Source organism: Archocentrus centrarchus, chromosome 24 (assembly GCF_007364275.1).
Source record: "Archocentrus centrarchus isolate MPI-CPG fArcCen1 chromosome 24, fArcCen1, whole genome shotgun sequence".
Lineage (NCBI taxonomy): Eukaryota > Metazoa > Chordata > Actinopteri > Cichliformes > Cichlidae > Archocentrus > Archocentrus centrarchus.
The window spans coordinates 31,907,347-31,929,372 of NC_044369.1; the positions used below are offsets into that span (position 1 = coordinate 31,907,347).

At 42.0% G+C, this 22,026-nt stretch overlaps 1 protein-coding gene across 6 annotated transcripts in view; it reads right to left on the reverse strand.

Moving 5' to 3' along the window:
- The window catches only part of ankrd6b (ankyrin repeat domain 6b), a 99,960-nt gene that overhangs the window by 31,197 nt on the left and 46,737 nt on the right, over positions 1 to 22,026 (reverse strand). For 5 of the 6 annotated variants that reach the window (XM_030722298.1, XM_030722299.1, XM_030722302.1 and 2 more), the window contains 2 exons: positions 5,130 to 5,228; positions 3,362 to 3,460 (listed from right to left, as the gene is read on the reverse strand). In XM_030722298.1, the coding sequence (XP_030578158.1) occupies positions 3,362 to 3,460; positions 5,130 to 5,228 (198 nt within the window). Of the gene's footprint in view, positions 1 to 3,361; positions 3,461 to 4,692; positions 5,064 to 5,129; positions 5,229 to 22,026 lie in introns of those variants that run through there. The other variant, XM_030722297.1, reaches the window with a different exon arrangement.

Genomic DNA, 22,026 nt, shown 5'->3' on the forward strand with positions numbered 1-22,026 from the left:
TATTTTGTCTGGGTAAGTTTCACACCTGTACTTTAAGATTTTAAAAACCTTCAATTTATCTTTTTAATAGGCTATGTGCAAAGGTGTCTCTAACTAAATTATTACTCAAAAAGCCTTTATTTGATCCAGGTGTCTTAGCTAATATAGACCTTCCTTTTATTTTAAAAAAATTATCTAAATAGATATAAATTATTTTCAGAGATTTGCTTATTTGTAGTTTCTTTTTTTAGCCACAGCAGCTTTTTATTATAGTGGAGAGAGACAGGAAATGGGGGAAAGATACAGGGGAAGACACGCAGGCAAATTGGTGACGGGCTGGGACGCGAACCCTCGCCGCCCGCACCGCAACGCGGCGTATGTATGTGGTTGCCGGCTTCACCACTAAGCCACCCAGGCGCCCCGCTTATTTGTAGTTTGTCAGGATTTTGAGTTCTTTATAGTTCACAAACAACATTTAATCAGGGACTTGAAATTATAGAGGGGTATTTTGATAATTCAAGCACTTTCAATTCAAGCATTTTTGTGATTAAAAATTTCTAAAAAGATTTATCTGTGAAATGTTAGTTACAATTAAGTATCAAATTAGCTTCTTGTCTTTTATTTGCTGCACTGTTACAGATTTCTCTTACATTGCACACAAGTAAGTCATGGAATTTAGTGCAGTTAAGGATGCTATGTTGTTCTTTCTTTGTGAATTGTTATGCTTAAATTGTTTGTTGCTGAATTTTGATTGGTTTTTCGGTGATCGGGGAGAAGACACAGTCTCTATGGGGATGAGGGATGAAAAAAAGAGTTCTTCCTTGCTTGTGGGGGATTGTCTGATTGGTGGAGTTTTCTCTCTAACATTGTAACAGCTTTACATTACATTACATTACTAGAAAACACCTTGAGGTAGTGTTGGTGTGACTTGGCACTACATAAATAAACTGCACTGAACTAAATTAATTTTGTATCAGACCAACTGCAAAGTTGGGAACAAACAAAATAATTTAGCAGTAAGTACTTTTTAATGTACTGCTTACAACTTGGGTATATTAAAATACTACTGAACTAACCTCATGACTACAAAGAGTAAATCAATGAATTTTCCCAAACATCTATGCACAGTACAATGCCAGTGCATATTCCTACATTCAGTCTCCAAATATACTTATGTAGAATTTTGGGCATTCATGATTTGGTGTGCTCTCAAGATCAAGATTTTTTACTGTCATTATGCAAGCTTATTGAAATTTTGGCAATATTCACTCATATGGTCCATATATTTAAATAACAGATAAATATACTAATATAAATTTAAATACAAAATGCTGACATGTATACCGCCACTTAACCGTTGGGAATCCCCCCTCGTTCTCCTGGGGCATTTCCATTTTCAACTATAAGCATGCCCCTTTCATTCAATTGCACAGTGTTACGAAGAGATGGTGCTTTTTCACAAAAACATGGACTTTCAAATTGTTTTGATAGCTTTTACGCTTCACCTTCTGAAATATAAAAACTTAATCAAAGTTAAGTTTTGAAAATGTAAAATAGATAAAATTTTACAGTCAGTCCAGTCCTTGTACCTGAAGTGGAATGCTTTTTGTTTGTTGAACCCCTAACAAGGAACAACGAATCATTCGTCAATCATTCATTTTGACTGTTAGGTTTTCTGTGTAATTATTGCAGAGTCTTTACCTTGCAATGTTCTGTAAATACCTTCTGTTAAGGAATCCCCCAAAGAGAACCATGTACTGTGTTAAAATCACACAGGGAACAGAGAGTGATATTTGGGCTGTGGCGGCGGGAGAGCTGTATGTTGTGTGACAATGTGTGTCTAATATGTGACAAAAGAATCTGCTGTAATCCTAATGATAGTCTGGGCTCTCTTACCTGTCTGCAAAGGTAGTGTTTGCCCTTAAAATTACTGTAGTGACTTACCAGAGATTAATTATGGTATTAATTTATTTATCCAAAAGTGTTGACACTTTTTTGGAGAGCAGCTTTCAGAGCATGCTTTTGGAGGAGAGATTTAAAAAGACAACACAAAGTGGTTTACTGCATTTTAAAATTGTGCAGTCCATACACTATTAGTAAAACTAGTATTATGACAGTGATGTAATACCTTTTATAAATCATGTGAAATGTTTAGATCAGAGCACCACATATTTCTGGTATATTTCTTTAGAGCAGAAGACACACACACACACACACACACATTATTGTTGTGCAATACCATTCACCCTTTTTTATGGTGAATGGTATATGTACTGGTTCTTACATAATGGGCTGTAGCTCAGTAGGTAGAGCAGGTCACCTACTGATCGGAAGGTCAGTGGTTCAATTCCTGGCTACTGCTGGCTGCATGTCAATGTATCCTTGGGCAAGATACTTAACCCCAAGTTGCTCTCCGACCGTTCCGTCGGAGTATGAATGTGAGTGAATGTTAGATGATTAAAGCACTTAGCTTAATTAATCATGGAAGTGCTTGTATGAATGCGTGTGCATGGGGTAAATGTGAACGTGTTGTATAAGCGCTTTGAGTGCTCATATCTGAGTAGAAAAGCGCTATATAAGAACTAGTCCATTTACCATAATGCTTTACTACTTGAGCCCTCAAAATACTACATGCTACATACTTGAGTACTACATGCCTCATTCACACAAGCACTTTTTTGTAGACCTAAATGATTTCCTAACATTCACACACATTCACATTGGAACGAACATATTGGAGAGCAACTTGGGGTTCAGTATCTTGCCCAAGGATACTTTGGCATGCAGACTGGTGCAGTCAGGAATTGAACTACTGACCACCTGATTAGTAGATGACACACACTAACTCCTGAACTACAGCCACCAAATATAGCACACACCTAAAATGAACCCTTCTCTGACAGGACCCAGTGATCATCAGTTGCATCATGTTTAAATTAAAATTTAACTTTTTGCATGAAAACATTTGCAGTTCATTTAAATAACTGTTTTATTCTTTCATGTTCAGACACATTAATCACCAATAACCACAGAGTGCAAGCATCACCTTCTGTCTTCTGTTTTAGTTGCTTGGTGTGGACAACGTCTACTTTATTTGCTGCAAGTTTTGACATTCCATATATACCCTGCCTACTAACATCTTTCACCCTGCTGTTATGTGCTGAATTGTTTCGGGGGCAATGCTGCACAACCTGCACCATGGGTCTTGCCTGGTGTGGCAGACCTCAGCCTCTATCAATTTTGTGCTTAGAGCTTGTTCCTGTGCTGCAATAATTAATGCCTCTGGATTGTGGTTGAAAGTAATCTTTTGTAACAGACCAGCTGTAATGAAGTTCAAGGGAAGGACTTTATTAAATCAGTCATAAATCTGAAATCCCTGTACCTTGTCCTGTCTGTCCAGTGCGCAGCTTTCCTGGATCAGAGCATTGATAACATCGCTGTTTCCCACCACAGCTGCTCTGTGTAATGCGGTCTGTTCCCCCTACCAACAGAAATATAAACACACAGTACTTAGTAATGATGCATGATAAAATACACTGAGAAACAGGCCAACAACACTGTAGATCCACTGCAACGTCTGTGAACATCTTGCAATCCTAATTTCACATTCTTGCAATGACTCACACAACTCATGTAAATCTTTTGTTTGATTTGGCAATGCAATACAAGATTTTCATCACAGCTGAAGGAACTGCGTAAATGTAACAACTGACATGCAACTCGCAGGCACATAAGTGGAAGAGGATGAATGGATGGATGGATGGATGGAGACAAAGCACAACACATTTATGCTATGAAAACCATGCAACTGGATTGGAACACATCCCCAGTTCCACACTTTTAAAATGAGCAGTTTACTGAAACATTTACTGGCTGCTCATATTAAACATGGCCAAAGTTTCAGATAAGGAGTCAGCGTAAATACAAATAATCCCTGGAAACCAAAAGCTTAGGTAGCTCTAATCAATTGGTTTTGGACATTTTTTCTACTCTAAAATGAGATAATATGGCCATCTCAGGCATACAGGTCTGGCTGTGAGCCACATGTACCTGCTGCTGCTGTTTGTGAGAGGAATCCAATCAGAAGAAAACATTGCTGCCAACTTAGCAACTTTGTTGCTAGATTTAGCAACTTTTCAGACCACCCTAGCAACTTTTTTCCCCCTAAAAAGCGACTAGCGTCAAATTCTAGGGACTTTTTCTGTTGACTTCGGCAACTTTTGGAGACAGCCAGAAAGCCAAAATCCTCCACCGTTGTCGTGTTTTGTGTACATAAATATCCCGTACCCCATCCCTTCACACACTAACTAACTAAAGCAGTAAAAACTGAAACAGTAATGATGCACTTAGACCAACCACAGCTAATCCAGTTTAATCACAGTTTGTCCATTGTGGTTCATATAATGAAATGAAAGGAGTCAAGTCCCAGGAAAAAGGTTCACATAGTTAAGATCAGCCGTAAATGGAATGCTGGCGCACAGCAGATTAGCGGTGAGTGACACCTGAGTAGTAGTAATAATACTAGTAGTAGTAGTAGTCTGACATGAGAGCACAGGAAGAAAGCAAATGAGTAATGGAGGGGTGAAGAGAAGATCATTCCAAGCTAGAAAAGAAAACAAGCTGAGCACAGCAGCAGTGGTTGAGTAGTGTCAGTGTTCAGGGAAGGATGGGGGACAGATTTCTACTGCCTCAGTAGGAGCAAGTTTGGCTAACCTCCTTCACTCTCTCTGATCCTCCAGGCTCTTTCTTAGCATTTCTCCACTGTCTTCTCCCTTCCTTCTCATCCTCCTCTTCTTTCTGCCTCAGTCTGCATCTCCTGCTCCCCCCAGTGTTGGAGGCTGTACTGCAACCTGCTGCAGAGCTCATTGACCACAGAGAGTGAATTTGGCAGTGCCAGAGATCTGGGTTATCACTGTCTGTGGGGAAGAGGGACTTGCATGCTGAAGGAAGACCCACCAGTGGGCAGTCCAGAGAGTCCCATTCAAGGGAACTGGGGGCCATCAAACTACAGTTATGTTAAAATGTTAAAATAACTTGAAGTTAAAAAAAGTTATTCTGAAGCAAAAAAAGAAGCACCTACTGGTGACTATATGTCAGGACTGCAGTGAGAGCTGGAAGAGGATGAAAAGATGACCTTTGAATCTACTCACATCATCTTGGATGTCTAGGTTGCAGCCAGCTTTGAGCAGGATATGGACAACCTCAATATGGCCTTTGTAAGCAGCAAGGTGCAGGGGGCTTCTGCCGTACTGTAGACATAAAATGCACAACAGTGAGAAAACACCACAGTGCACATACCACTGGTGAGCAACTGTAACTCACCTGTCCTGTCCCATGTACACAGTCACAGTCCACAGCCCCCCACCCCCCCACCCCCATAAGAATAATTAGGTTACATTTTTATTTTACATTTATATTTGAATTCACATTTCACACACCAAAGACAAGACTCAAACACAAATAACAAACTTATCAAAATTGGAAAATGTACAGTTAGAAGATGACCAAATTTTAAAATCTGTTAAGTGTAGAATAACAGCCAAATAGAAACAAATGGTGCCAAATGTGCAAAAGGTACAAGTGGAATATAAAACAATAAATTATAGAGTCATAAATATATTTAAAAAAAGCTGTTGCTTTTTTTAAGTGCACAAAATCAGCCACACAATACCAATGCATTTAAGTACTTATTTACTGGAACATTTAACTTATCATTTACTTAAATCACTGACTGCAGTGAAGTCAGTGACCCAGTTCAGCTGAATTACGTCAGTCCACGGTATTTCTGGTGAGTCCGTCATTCACCTGGTTTAGCTGAATCACCTGAGTCAGCAGTGTTTCTGGTGAGTTTGCTACTCCGCTGTCCACTCTCACTCAGTTGCCTTCACCAACTTAGCAGTAGCAGCAATTTAGAGGACTCATATGATCTGGTTTAATGAAGACCTTGGATTCATGATTCATAATTTACCAGAAACATTCAACTCCTCCTAGTTATTAATTTTCTCTGTCAGCTTATTTATAGACAACTTTAAAGGCTGTAAAATTTATATTAACTATATCTTCACTAACTGAAGCACAGTGGAGGACGATGACGAAGACCTTGACAGCCACGGTAAACCAGACAAGATGCTGACTCCTTCTGGCAACAAAGGAGCTCCGTCCACCAAGAGGAGCTGCCCTGAAGTTTCCCCAGACATGGCTTCTCCACATACCAGTGACATGGACATTTTGGAATCCATAAACAAGAAACTGTCCAGTTTCAACGCATGCCTTTCCATCCTGGAAATCCTCCACAAGGAGTTTCAGGCTCCCTGTGAGTCTGTAGAGTTTAGCCAGCAGCAGGTAGAAGCACTAGCTGCGGAAAATGCCATCCTCAGACAGTTGGTGAAATCTCTCACCAAGGGAATGACCTGGCTCTCAGAAGAAAGGATAACCTTGTGTTTTCGGGAACACCAGAGAAGGCAGAAGAAGACCCGGAAACAACAGTGAAGGAATATATTCAGACCCACCTGAAGCTCCTAGAGGACACAGTGAAGAACATCACCTTTAATTGTGTTCACCGCCTGGGAACAAAGCGAGCCAGAGGACACAGACCCAGACTAATCATGGCCAAAATTGAACAAAAAGAGCTGGTGAAGAGCCACAGCCGGGAGCTGAGAGGATCAGACTTTAGTGTAAACTAAAGGATCTCTTTCCCAAAGAGATCCTGGAGTAATGCAAGGTCCTGTTCCCGATTCGGAAAATGTACATCCAAGGAGGCTCCCGAGAGGTCACTGCGGTGGACAGAGTGCTTTACTACAACCAGAATACCACGCCATGGCTGTACTGATCTATCAGGTGATCTGTATACACAACAACTGATTCTTTATTACTCCCTTTTTCTACAGGTTCATTAGACATATCTGTATACAACAATTAATGCTGGTTTAATCAGCATAGTGCATTTTTTTTTATCTTGTTATGCTGTTATTTTACATCACTTTGGAATGGTTCTTTGGTGTTTGCACTGTTTCACTTCTTTTGTCACTTTACACACACTTTCTCTTTTCTTTCTGCACTCAGCAACATATTTGCTGAGTGCACACACTCCTCTCCACAGTTCTCTCACATGTACTCAGCCTGCTACAACTCCAAACAAAGAGGTGTAGCCATACAGATTAATAAAAAGATAAACTTCACCACAATAGATCCAGAAGATAGATTTATAATAATTAACTTATCTATTAAGAAAACAGTTGTCTGTATTGGTAGTATATATGGACCAAATGTTAATGACCCCTCCTTTTTTCATGCCTTCTTCACTTTCTGATTACTCTGACACTACACTTATATTAGGAGGAGACTTCAACCTGGTATCCAGATACTGACAGGCTCAGTACAGCAGTGAGTCAAAGGAACTGGCAGTCTGCAGACATTCTTAAACAGTACATGAAGGATTTTGGTCTTTACTCTCGCTCTTACACATTCTTTTCACCAGTACACCATTCACATTTCCCATTTTGACTACTTTTTATTTAGCAGCTCCATGATGATGGATATCACAGACACTCAGGTTCATCTTATCACTATCAGGGATCATGCACCGGTGTCTCTCTCTCTCTGACTCACAAGAGTCATACCATCAATTAGCCTGGAGTGATGGCCTAGGGGAGAAGAAGAGGGTTCGTCACTGAGAGGACCCTGGTTCAAATCCTCGGGCTGGCATCACTGTGGGTCCCTGAGCAAGCCCACCCCCCCAGGTTGCTCCCCGGGCGCCCTTTGGCTGCCCCCTGCTCCATGCTGTGCTGTGTGTACTACATACTCCATGTGTGTGATGGGTTAAATGCAGAGAATGAATTTCACTGCATGTAAATGTATGTGACAAATAAAGCTCTTTCTTCTTCTTAGGAACTGGAGATTTAATACATCATTACTTAAAGAACAAGATTTCATTACTTATTTCAAGAAGGAGTGGGCAACATATTTAGAAAATAATGATCTACCAGGAATATCACCATGTGTTCTTTGGGAAGCAGGAAAGACAGTAATGCAGGGCAAAATAATATCTTACTACTCACATAAGAAAAATAAAGAAAAAAACACATGTTAGAATTACAACTAAAAAATAAAGCTTTAGAAGCTGCCTATGCTGGTTCACCACAAGAATTAGCAACCTGAAAAAACTAAAATTGGAATTAAATGAAATAATAATAATTTCTGGTACAGATTCTGTGTTTGGAAAACTTTAACATGGAAATAAATCTGGAAAATTCCTTGCTAACCAGTTAAAACTAAATAAAGAAAAAAAACAGCTATTCCTTCTATTAACTGGAAGCATTACTCATGACCCACAACAAATAAATAACTCCTTTAAAGACTTTTATGCAGCTTTGTACTCATCACAGATTAATCCATCTGATGCTACCATTGAAGAATTTCTTAATAATATAAATCTACCAAAACTACCATAAACGAGGAACAGGTTGCAACTCTTGATGTGCCTCTTTCAATATCTGAATTTCGTGAAGCAATACAGCCCCAGGTTCAGATGGTTTTATAAAGAATTTTGGTCTGTGCTAGCACCTATTTTCAGAATGTTGACTCAGATTCAGAACAATCACACATCTCCAAACATGAGCTCTGCTAACATTAGTCTACTTCTTAAACCAGGCAAAGACCGTACACTCTCATCCAGCAACCACCCAATCACTTTGCAAATTATTTTAAGGTCTACATTAATCAAAGTCCTTGCCAGAAGATTGAAAAAAATCACTCCATCTATTATACATCCAGACCAAACAGGTTTTATCAAGGATCGACACTCAGCTAATACACGCCGACTAATAAATGTAATAGATTACTGGTCCGTTAACAAATTAGAAACCGTAGTTGTGTCTTTAGATGCAGAAAAGGCATTTGACTGGTTAAATTGGAAATTTCTTTTAGCAGTTCTACACAAATTTGGATCTGGTTTATCCTTCATAAACTGGATCTAAACACTATACAGCTCTCCAAATGCACATATTAGGACAAACGATCTTACTTCCCAAAGCTTCAGTCAGCAGAGGGGCACCAGGCAGGGCTGCCTGCTTTCGCCATCACTTTTTGTCATTTTCACTGAGCCATTAGCAGCAGCAATCCGACAAAATGTAGAGGAATTCAAACTGAAAATAAGGAAAAATAAAATAAAGACAATAAGATAAGCCTTCATGCTGATGATGTATTACTTTTCTTTGGGCACTCACAAACTGCTCTTCTGAAGACAATCACACTTATAAGATAAGTTCTCATCTATATCAGATTACTCCATCAACATGAGTAAATCAATAGTTTTGCCTCTGAATTGTAACCCCACGACAGTCAGGGAATATTAGGTACTTGGGTATAAATTTTTCTGCCAGGCTGCCAGGCTTGGTATGGTTGAATCATATTCCTCTACTAAAAACAATAGAGGATGAGCTCACACATTGGAATTCTCTACCTATATCTCTCATGGGGAGAGTTAAAATAATGATTCTGCCTAAAATCAATTATCTTTTCTCACTGATCCCTAACAAACCCTCTGTTGCTTGGTTGAGGTCCCTAGACTCAAACATTTCAAAATTTTTATAGAAAAATAAAACATCAAGAGTAAGTTTAAAGACTCCACAAAAGCCAAAACACAATGGTGGCCTAGAAATTCCAAACTTTTATCACTATTTCTTAGCCAATAGATTGCAGTATGTCTCAATATGGATCAAATCAAGCTTTTTAGACAGCCCATGGCTGGATCTAGAACAAGCACTCTGTGGAAAAGTAAAAATCTCTGACATTTCATTAGCTCCAGTATTAAACATCATAACTGCTTTAAATGCCTTAATATAAACACCTCTCTGACAGCCTGGTGGGAATTTTTAAAAATAACCAAGTCTTCACTTATTCCATGGAAACTGACACCCATTTAGAACAATCCAAATATATGTCAGAAAAAGAAAGTACTACATTTTTCAGCATGGCAAGAGAAAAGAATCTAGAACATGTTATTCAAGCTATAACCTTTATTTCATTTCAAGAACTTATTTCAAAATATGGAATCAGCAACAATAGATGTCTTGAATATCAGCAATTGAGGTCCATCATACAGGCAAGATTTAATTTAAATCATCTGAACTTAGAAATGCCTGTAGGGGTAACAGGATTTCTAAATCTCTGTACCCCTAAATTGTTATCAAAAATATATGTTATTGTTAAAAATTAATTATTTGATTTCCTGCCCAACTGCAAAATGGGAACAAGATCTCTCCATCAACCCAAAAGAAAATTTCTGGACACAGATATGTTCAAACCACTTCAAAATACTAAAACTCCTAACTTACAACTTATATAATACAAAACCCTCCAAAGAAAACACTATACAAGACAAAGAATGTTCCAAATGGGCCTCAGACACTCAAACACATGTACCCACTGTTCAGGCAACCATGCTGCAAACTACAGGGGTTGGACAATGAAACTGAAACACCTGTCATTTTAGTATGGGAGGTTTCATTGCTAAATTGGACCAGCCTGGTGGCCAGTCTTCATTAATTGCACATTGCACCAGTAAGAGCAGAGTGTGAAGGTTCAATTAGCAGGGTAAGAGCACAGTTTTGTTTAAAATATTGCAATGCACACAACATTATGGGTGACATACCAGAGTTCAAAAGAGGACAAATTGTTGGTGCATGTCTTGCTGGCGCATTTGTGACCAAGACAGCAAGTCTTTGTGATGTATCAAGAGCCACGGTATCCAGGGTAATGTCAGCATACCACCAAGAAGGACAAACCACATCCAACAAGATTAACTGTGGACGCAAGAGGAAGCTGTCTGAAAGGGATGTTTGGGTGCTAACCCGGATTGTATCCAAAAAACATAAAACCACGGCTGCCTAAATCACGGCAGAATTAAATGTGGACCTCAACTCTCCTGTTTCCACCAAAACTGTCCGTCGGGAGCGCCACAGGGTCAATATACACGGCCGGGCTGCTGTAGCCAAATCTTTGGTCACTTGTGCCAATGCCAAACGTCAGTTTCAATGGTCCAAGGAGCGCAAATCTTGGGCTGTGGACAATGTGAAACATGTACTGTTCTCTGATGAGTCCACCTTTACTGTTCTCCCCACATCCAGGAGAGTTACGGTGTGGAGAAGCCCCAAAGAAGCGTACCACCCAGACTGTTGCATGCCCAGAGTGAAGCATGGGGGTGGATCAGTGATGGTTTGGGCTGTCATATCATGGCATTCCCTTGGGCGCGTCACTGCCAAGGACTACCGAACCATTCTGGAGGACCATGTGCATCCAGTGGTTCAAACATTGTATCCTGAAGGTGGTATCAGGATGACAATGCACCAATACCCACAGCAAGACTGGTTTGATGAACATGAAAGTGAAGTTGAACATCTCCCATGGCCTGCACAGTCACCAGATCTAAATATTATTGAGCCATTTTGATGTGTTTTGGAGGCGAGTCAGGAAACGTTTTCCTCCACCAGCATCACGTCGTGACCTGGCCACTATCCTGACCACTGTGCAGGACTTGTATATGTCATTCCCAAGATGAATTGACGCTGTATTGGCCGCAAAAGGAGACCCTACACCATACTAATAAATTATTGTGGTCTAAAACCAGGTGTTTCAGTTTCATTGTCCAACCCCTGTATATGCACACTATATGGTCTTACACACCTGTTCAGAGGTTCTTGCAGAGGATATGTGAAGACTTATCCATGTGGTTTAATTGTGGTATCTCAGCCTCACTCAAACTGTGCATTTTAGGTGATGTAAGTGATTTAGATATGGAAGCAAATATGTCACACATAGTTCTTACTGCCTTATGCATTGCTGAGAAAATTATCCTCATGAATTGGAGATCAAAAGATGATTTGTGTATTACTCGCTATAGAAATGTACTTTTAGACCACATTAGTCTGGAGAGAATGTCTGCCACTTCTTAAAACCAATTGGATGAATTTGAATCTCTCTGGTCCCCACTGATCAATTCTATCACTTATTGGGGGTAGATCAGCTGTAGTCTCTTCTCACCGTGTGCCTGGCAGGTGGCTGGGGGTGAGCCAGGGGAATACGAGTGTCTGATGGTGCACTGGCACCCGAGATTGCCTGTTTCCTGGTTGGGTCCCAGTGGGTTGGCCCATGTTTGAATATCTGGTTGGCATTTTGGGCTGTGGGTGTCATGTTTGCTGTTGTCTTTTGTGCATGTGTGTGTGTGTATGTTGTTGTTTTCTTTTTTGTGTGTCTGCGTTTGCTTCTTCCTTTTTTTCCTGCCTTGCGGTCAGGTGTAGGGACCTGGGGCGCTTAACCCTTTAACAGTGGCGATTGGCGCTGATGGACCTGTTACCTGCCCTTACTTGCCGTGAACAGCTGATTAACACCGAGCGTATCACCACTGAAACGTCTGATCAAACGCACTTTGAATTATCGGAATTATGTGACCATTTGTCCTATTGGAAAAATTCAAATGCTTTCTGAAAGCTGAGAAATTGCACTTGGTAAAAGTCTGCAAATGGCAGCACCTTTGAAGTTAACAGGTCTGCCAGTGGGCCTGTGGTAAATAAAGGGTTATTGAGCCAGTAGTTAGCTGGCTCTCTCCCTCTGGGGGTAGTCTTCTACCTCCTGGTCATATGGATCAAACAACCCATCACTCAAGGTCTCAGGGGTGGAGGGACTGCAATGAGTAGGGCCACTCGATTGGCTCTGCTCACTGTGCTGCATGATGTCCTGCCCCTCCCTTTTAATTATATCATAGTTATTACAGCTTACAGTACACATAGGGCCTTGGGGGGGCAGGTGAGTCACACAGTGGTTAGTGGGTGGAGCTGCTGAGGTGGCCCTACTTGTCTCTTCACTGCTGCCTGCTCCTCAATTTTATTTACATCTTAGACATTAAGATTGAGGGCCTTTGGGGAGGGGGGGGGTCAACGATTGTTGACGATTGTTTCATACACATTCTTCCCACTATATAGACTTATATACACCAGCACATACACCCAACACATCGCCCCAACCATGTTGAGTGAGAGGAGGGGGGTGGGCGGGTCTTCCCACACCCTGGTTTCCTGCACTGTGCTGGCAGGGCACAAGTAGTTTCCCAGAAAAAATAACATGCAAACAAAATAATGAGGGAGAACGTGCATAAGTGTCTCTCTATGTTGACCAGCAGACCTTGCACAGACTGGAGAGGGGAGGGCAAGTGCCAGTACTGCCACCATGAAGCCAGCAGGAGGAGGAGAGGAGATGAGGGTGATGTTGGGATAAAACTCTATATTCCAGCTAATGATGGTTCAGTCTAAGCCCGTACACAAACCAAACACAGAAAGACATTTGTCCTTTGCCTGTGACCAGTGGTTTCTGACAAACTTTCAGTCACCATTCCCGCAGAATGCAACGGGAAAAGGAGGAAGATGAGGTACAAAACTTCCTTATAAAGGAGAGTTGTTCCAGAAAAATAAAGGCAGGGGAAGGCAATAACAAAAAAAAAATTCCGCAGACCAACCAGAGTTACCCAAAATGCCAGGTAAAACTAAATGAACAAATACATTTTGTGGAATTCTACATAAATAAACATGAAAATAGCAGGTGGAGACAAAACATAATTACAAACAATATTAACAAAGAATTGGTGTTATTACACTAGGACCTTCTTGCTGCAAGGCAACAGTACATACCCTTCAAACTTCAAAAACTGAACCCAGGTGATCTTTGATAATCTATTATTATACTGGTAGAGACTATTTAATTACAGATGTGTGTATATTCCCATACAACACAAGCTGCATTACACAGCAGGTATTATCCTACCCTTTGGAGGGTCATACTTTGTTTGGGTGTGGCTCACCTCTGCATTCATGTGGTCCACAGATAGGGTTACACTGGGCCTGGCTGAAAGGAAGCCACTAGCAGAGCACGGGTAAATAACACAAGCCTGTAACAAGCCTCATCCCAGCACAGAGTCGCTGCAGCCTCCCAGTCAAGTCAAGTCAATTTATTTATAAGCACATTTAAAAACAACAAGCACTGACCAAAGTGCTGTACAACTATAAGAAAACGAAAAACAAAAACAGTAAAAGAAATGTAAGCAATAAGCAGTAAGAACGAAACAATACAGATAGGTTCAGGATACAGATAAATGATTAGATTTCTGATTTAAATATGAAAGAATAAAAATGAGATTTTAAGCAAGGTGTGTGTGTTAGTGAGGTTTTACTGTGAAGGGGCAGATAGGTCAGAGCTCAGGGGCAATTAAAGCAAAGGCCTGATCTCCTCTGTAATTTAATCTGCTTCTTGATACAACTAAGAGCGTCTGATCAGCTGACCTCACTGAGTGTGCAGAGCTAGAAAATCAAGATAAGAAGGCACTAACCCATTTAAATACTTAAAAAGAAACAAAAAACCCTTAAAATAAATTCTAAAATACACTGGGAGCCAGTCCAAAGAAGCCAAAACAAGCAAATATGGTCTCATTTGCATGTAGCTGTTAGGGGTCAAACTGCAGAATTTTGGGCAAGCTGTAGATGAGAAAACAGAGACTAGCACAGATAAAGACTTTTACAATAATTCAATTCAATTTTATTAATATAGCACCAAATCACAACAAACAGTTGCCTCAAGGCACTTTATATTGTAAGGTAAAGACCCTGCAATAATTACAGCGAAACCCCCCCTATAAGTAAGCATTTGCCGACAGCGGGAAGGAAAAAGGATGAGATAGGATGTTTCTAACTTTAGAAATATTGCGCAAATGCAAAAAACAGGCCATCAAGCCTGGAATATTTTTCTTAAAGTCAGTGAAGGAGAGAAAGGACTTAATCTCTGCAAGGGTCCTCAGCTGAAAGAAACTAGTTCTAGCATTTTTTTATTTTATATCAAATGTGAAGGTGCTGTCAAGATTTTTTTTTTTGTAAATGGTGCTTTAAAAGTTTGCAAAGGGTCAAGTTCTCTGAAAAGGTAAGAATGAATGCCAGGTTGTCCAAAAAGTACCACTTCTGTTTTTTGGCTCATCAAGGCAGTCCAGCCAGGTCTTCAGAGGGGTTGTGGTTTTCATTTTGCGGGTCAAAGAATATTCAGTATCATAGCAGATTTTTTTTGTTTTTTTTTGAGAACTGAATGGTAATATATAAAGTGGGGAAAAAAGAGGCCCAAAAATGGTCCCCTGGGGAAACACACATGTGAGGGGAGCCGATATGATAAAAAAAACCCACCTAACCTGACAGAAAAGCTTTTGCTTCTTTCAAAGTGCTGATTCTGTGTTATGATCTGCTTTAAAACCTATCCCTGCCATTTTCTACCATTCATCTGGGACCAGGTTGTAGGAGGCAGCAGCCTTTGCAAAGAAGTCCAGACCCCACTCTCCCCAGCAACTTACTCCAGCTCATCCAGGGAAGCACTGAGACATTCCCAGGCCAGCCAATCTCTCAAGCATATCCTGAACCTATACCCCGGGCCCTCCTTCCAGTAGGACATGCCTGGAACACGTCACTCAGGAGGAGCCCAGGAGGCATCCTAATCAGAGGCTTTAACCACCTAAGCTGGCTCCTTTCAATGTGGAGTAGCTGCTCCCTTTGGATAAAGCTTATTTCTGCCACTTGTCCCCATGATCTCATTCTTTCAGTCATTATCCAAACCTCGCAACCATACATGAGAGTAGAGACGTAGATGAACTGGTAAATTGACACCTTTGCTTTTATGCTCGTCCCTGACATGGAATGGTCACTCCATTCTTTTCCTGCTGAGACATGTCAGCCATGGACTTGGAAGTGCTAATTCTCATTCCGGCCATTTCGCATTCAGCTGCAAACCACTTGAGTTCAACATGGAGGCCACCACCTGATGAAGCCAACAGAGTCATGTCATCCTGAGGCCACCAAGGTGGAAGCCTTATGCCACTTTGGTGGGAATTGGAATATGGAAATTCTGTTCATAATTTTATGGTGACAAAAGGCAGCCTTGGTGAAGACCAGAACCCACCAGGAATGAATCTGACTTATTGCCAGCAATGTGGATCAAGCTCTCCCTATAGTTTTACAAGAACTGAATGGCTCATAACAATGGGCCAGATACCCCATGCTCTTAAAGCACCTCTCCCAGGATCCTCTGAAGGACATGGTTGAATGCTTTTCTCCAAGCCCACGAAGCATATGTAGACTTGTTGGGCAAATTCCCATGCACATTTGATTATCCTTGAGGGGATTAAAAACTTGGTCCAGCTTTCCATGACCGGGATGAAAACTGCATCCTGGTCATGAATCCAAGGTTTGACTACTGGACAGACTCTCTGCTCCAGTACCCTGGCATAGACCTTCATAGAGAGGATGATAAGTATGATCCCCCTATAGCTGGAGAACACCCTCTGGTCCCCCTTCTTAAAAATGGCAACCACCACCCCAGGCCACCAATCCAGAGGCACCTCTGCAGACCTCTATTACCACGTTTCCACCGCCGAGGTGTCGGTGCTTGTGCCAGTGCTGGTTCCAATGAACCAGTGAAATGCTTAAGAACGGGCCCGCGTTTCCACTGCGCTTTGCTAACTGATCCTCTATGTACGAGTGTGGGTGGGTCTTCGCCTGGACACAGAAGCCAAAGGGCACAAATGTGAGAGAACATGCTTTTGTGCTGTGAACATATTTTACGGTCCAAACAAAACTACTGCAGCATCTGTGTGCAACACAGAGGTAAACACAGACAGCGATAACTAGCAAGACGACAAGTATGCACTTTGCATCCTTTTATCTGTGATATGAACTGATAAAAAGCAGCAAATTCAGCCTTAGGACCCAACCTATTTCACAGCTGTGAAAATCACATCACTTTTCTCGTGTAATACACACCATGCAGTGAAATAGCGAAAACTTTATGTTGAGATGGCAGAGTCACACCCTACTGCTACTTTCATCACACACTCTTGGTTCCAGACGCGCAAGCTTGAAGTGCCAGAGTTGAACCCTTTTTTTGGCCGTGCACACTGAACGAACACTGGCACTGGCACCAGGTCAATGGAAAAAGGGCCTATGAGACACTGCAGGAGTACATCAACCAAGATGTCTGTAGTAATGCCACAGATGCAGTTGAGGAAACACATTTGGAGGCAGGAATTCTCACCCAATGTCCAATTTATTCACAAGTGCTATTTACAAGAAGGGTCAGGATTAGTGATGAGAGTTCGAAACCGAAGCTTCGATATGTGCTTCGAACACTGGCCTTACAACTCCAGAGAACCACTGATTCGAAGCTTGCTTCAGGATGGAAAAAAATCACATGACATATGACGTCCGAAGCAGCAACTGCTTCGTTCTCCCTGCATTTAGTCCTCACCTGACTGGTTCAGGTGATTTGCTGGTTACGAGTGAAGGAGCGAGAGCGAGACAGTCAGCCTGGTTCATACTTGCACAGTTTTAGCGTTGTTATGGCTTACAGTTACTGCTGAGTTATGAATTAAGACAACCTTTGCTGGCTCTTCCTTTCAACATGATGACGGATGCTGTCATATCAAGATTAACGCAAAAGCGGTAGTTACACAAGCACAGCCAGTTAATGCCATGTTTTCCTAGCAATCTGCTCAATAACACAACACACACATTCATCCTTCTTTATTTGTAAACAGAACCTGATATCATCATGTTTGGTCATAAAGTGTGCGCCTCAAACAATGCAAAGATGCTTCAGATCATTGAGGTGTGTGAGCATGTGCATGCAGGTGTGTAATTGAAAACATTGCACTTTTTCAGGACAGGGCGCTATAATTGAAGCTTCGAGTAATGAACCTATTTTCAAAACAACTGGTCCAAGTGGTTCAGTGCTTCACAAACGCTTCATTTTCTCATCACTAATGCCACCCTCTCTACCTCTCAGGAGCATTAACTCTGGCTTATAAAGCCTAAGCCCCTCCCCAGAATAAACCACACAAGAAGTCACCAATTAAGTCTCCCAATTTCTCCTAAAACGATTTGGAACCTTCCACATCCTGTTTGGCAATCTGGATCTCCAAGATGGTGGCAGCATGGAGCAGAGCATTCAACAAACATTTTGGTAATATTGACATGACATGATTTGGTGCTAACAAATGGTTTTGAATATGTGGGCCCATTGTATTTTATTATTCTATTAATGAGGTTGTTAATGCTAAGAAATAAATACCAAAAATCTGCATCCTATTGAATCTAACTGAAATTAAAGTAAGCCAATGAAGGACTGGACCAAAGTAGCGTTGGCCTCACATTTACTACTGAAACAACCTCTTTTTTGCCGGCAAGATTTTATACTAATAGAAGTCACTGCAGTCTGTTATTGGCCATTAACACATTTAGTCCTATAGGGCACGGGTTACCCCGTGACAACGTCCCTACAACATCCAGAGCCTTCAGGACAGGGATCCTCAATTCCAGGCCTCGAGGTCCGGTGTCCTGCAGGTTTTAGATGTGTCCCTGATCCAACAAACCTGAATCAAATGGCTGAATTACCTCCTCAGTATGCAGTCAAATTCTCCAGAGTCCTGCTAATGACTTCTATATTTGACTCAGGTGTGTTGAAGCAGAGACACATCTAAAACCTGCAGGACACCGAACCTTGAAGCCTGGATTTGAGGATCCCTGCTTTAGGAACTCAAGGCAAATCTCATCCACTTCAACCAAGTTGATTAACTGCCTCAGTGACCTCACCCCCAACTAAAACTCTTGCTCCATGATCTCATAAAACTCCACCCGCACCTGAGTTTTTACTTCAGCTACTGTCAAAGCTGCACTCTGCTTGGCCTGCCAGTGCCTGTCAGCTCCGTCTAGATTCCCACAAGCTAACCAAGCCCAACAGGACTCCCTCTTCAATTTGACAGCTTCCTTCACCTCTGGTGTCCCCCATCTGGTTTGGGGATTACCAACATGACAGGCACCAACCACCTTGCAGCTGGGGCTCTGGACAGCCACCTCAACAATGGAGATGCAGAACATGGTTTATTCAGACTCAATGTCCCCAGCCTCCCCTGGAGTGCTGTTGAAGGTCTGCTGGAGATGGGGATTAAAGATCTCACAGACCGGGGCCTCTGGTAGACGCTCCCAGCGCACCCTGACTATGCATTTGGGCACACCAGGCCAGCATCTTCCCCTGCCACCTGATCCAACTAACGACTACATGGGACCTCCTTCCAGTAGGCCCCATAACTTTAGTTATGGTCCTGGGTCTACATTTACATTGACTCTACATTTAAGGTTTTTGGGCTTTTTAGTTGTTAGTTTTGTTTATTTAAATATCTACAGGTTGGCTTGTTTTTGGTCCTAGCACATGGACTTATTGCTGACATAGCTTTGCTTTCAGTCTCCAACCCCAGTCATTTCTACGGCAGTCACATGCCCAAGCCTCACCACCATCAGCCACAGCAGCAACCCAGTGTACAAGCCTCACCTCTGCAACTGCGCAGTTCTGCAGCTGCCAGTTCTTTGTTCAAGCCTCCAGGGATGAGAAGAGTTTGGCTCTCTCACCAGCCACCCACTCTCCAGTTCTGTGGCCAGTAATTTCCTCACTGTAGCTGATCCCCAGCCTAATTAACATTTCTTTGGATGACCTTGATCCTACCTGCGCCAGATTCTCTTCCACCTTGACCATGCTGCTCAGCTCTCTCGCCTCGATGCAGCTGTTCTGCCCAACCTGTCCCGCTGCCCAGCCTCATTTATGGCTGAGATGTGGGCTGAAAATGAAGAGCTTTCCACCACTGTGCCCCTATTCCCTCTTCCAAGTGGAAGCGGGGCTCCTGCTGTCATCGATTCTCTCCTCGCCCACAAACTGTTTTTCTATCAGTTGACACAGGTTTCCCTGGTATTCCTACATAAGTAAAGTTCATCTTATCTAGCATGTTTACTCTGAGCAACTCAGATCTTAAGACCGTGTCAGTTAAAGCAGAGCCACTGCAGTTGGAGCCTGCAGATTCAAAGGCTGAGCCTACTATTTTGGGAAAATCCTCATTAAAGACTGTAATTTTGTGTTGCTCAAGCTTGTGTACCTTATTCAAAAACTATTTATGTTCCTCATTTAGAAACTATTTGTATTCCTCACTCATTCCGAACTCTAGCCAGCTCAAAGATTGTTTACTATATACCTGAGCTGAACTCCTTGGAAACTGGTTACTGTGCCCCTCAACTATCTCTTTCAGAGACTAATATTTGTTACCAGCCCAGAGACAAATTGTGTTTTCCAGCCAAATCCGTCAGAGACTTTTTACTGTGCAATTGAGTCGGTTTATTAAGAAACCATTGTGCTTTACCCGGTGCCACAGTCATCAAAAGAGACTGAGCCCTGCTGAGCAGTCCCAGTCATCAGTGAATCCCGAGGCACCGTCATCCCCAGAGTGTCCAGTGCCGCTCCAGCAATGAGTCCAGAGCCCGAGACAGAGAGTCTCCACCTGTTCATAAGCCATAGCCTGAGTCCAGGGGCCTGGTTCTGCCTGACTAAGAGGGTCTTCTTCACTGAAGTTAGCCTCCCAAGCCTCTTGAGGCATTGTGCCACTGTCCATCTCTGTTCCATCTCCTACATTGCTGGTCCCCAGAGGGTCTCCCACACCAGGATCTAGAGACTCTCCTTTGTTGGCTTTGGCCTCCAGCCAGACTACTGGAGATATCCCATCACCTCTGTCTGGGTGGCCCCCAGAAGTACTGTATGTCCCCTGTCTAGCCCAATGGCCTGGGCAGTGCCCTGAACTGCTATTTCTTCCCTGTCCTGACTGCCCCTCCCTGAGCCTGGTTCTGCTGGAGGTTTCTTCAATCAATAATCAATCAATCAATCTTTATTTCGAACATGCACGTTAATACACATAAAAAAAAAAAAAATCAGGTCCACATGCAATCAGTGTTTTTTTTTTTTTTGTTCGAAAAGGAGTAGGAGGAAGCAAATGCTTATTAATTCCTACCACTAACTTGCTCTACACACACGTGTGTGTGTGTGTGTGTGTGTGTGTGTGTGTGTGTGTATATATATATATATATATATATATATATATATATATATATATCCATCCATCCATCCATCCATTCGCTTCCGCTTATCCTGGTCAGGGTCGCGGGGGGGCCGGAGCCTATCCCAGCTGTCATAGGGCGAGAGGCAGGGTACACCCTGAACAGGTCGCCAGCCTGTCACAGGGCCAACACAGAGAGACGAACAACCTTTCACACTCACATTCACACCTACGGGCAATTTAGAATAGCCAATTAACCTAACCCCAGTAAGTGCATGTCTTTGGAATGTGGGAGGAAACCGGAGTACCCGGAGGAAACCCACGCAAGCACGGGGAGAACCTCTCTCTGTGTGGAGTTATATATTATATATATATATATATATATATATATATATATATATATATATATATATATGTATATATATGTATATATATATATGTATATATATATATGTATATATATTCAATTCAATTCAATTTTATTTATATAGCGCCAAATCACAACAAACTGTCGCCTCAAGACGCTTTGTATTGCAGGTAAAGACCCTACAATAATACAGAGAAAACCCAACAGTCAAAACGACCCCCTATGAGCAGCACTTGGCGACAGTGGAAAGGAAAAACTCCCTTTTAACAGGAAGAAACCTCCAGCAGAACCAGGCTCAGGGAGGGGGGGTCATCTGCCGCGACCGGTTGGGCTGAGGGGAGAGAAAGACATGCTGTGGAAGAGAGCCAGAGATTAATATCAATTAATGATTAAATGCAGAGTGGAGTATAAACAAAGTAAATAAGGTGAATGAGAAACAGTGCATTATGTGAACCCCCCAGCAGACTAGGCCTATAGCAGCATAACTAAGGGATGGTTCAGGGTCACCTGATCCAGCCCTAACTATAAGCTTTATCATAAAGGAAAGTTTTAAGCCTAATCTTAAAAATAGAGAGGGTGTCTGTCTCCCGAATCCAAGCAGGAAGCTGGTTCCACAGAAGAGGCGCCTGAAAGCTGAAGGCTCTGCCTCCCATCCTACTCTTAAGTATCCTAGGAACCACAAGTAAGCCAGCAGTCTGAGAGCGAAGTGCTCTGTTGGGGTGATATGGTACTATGA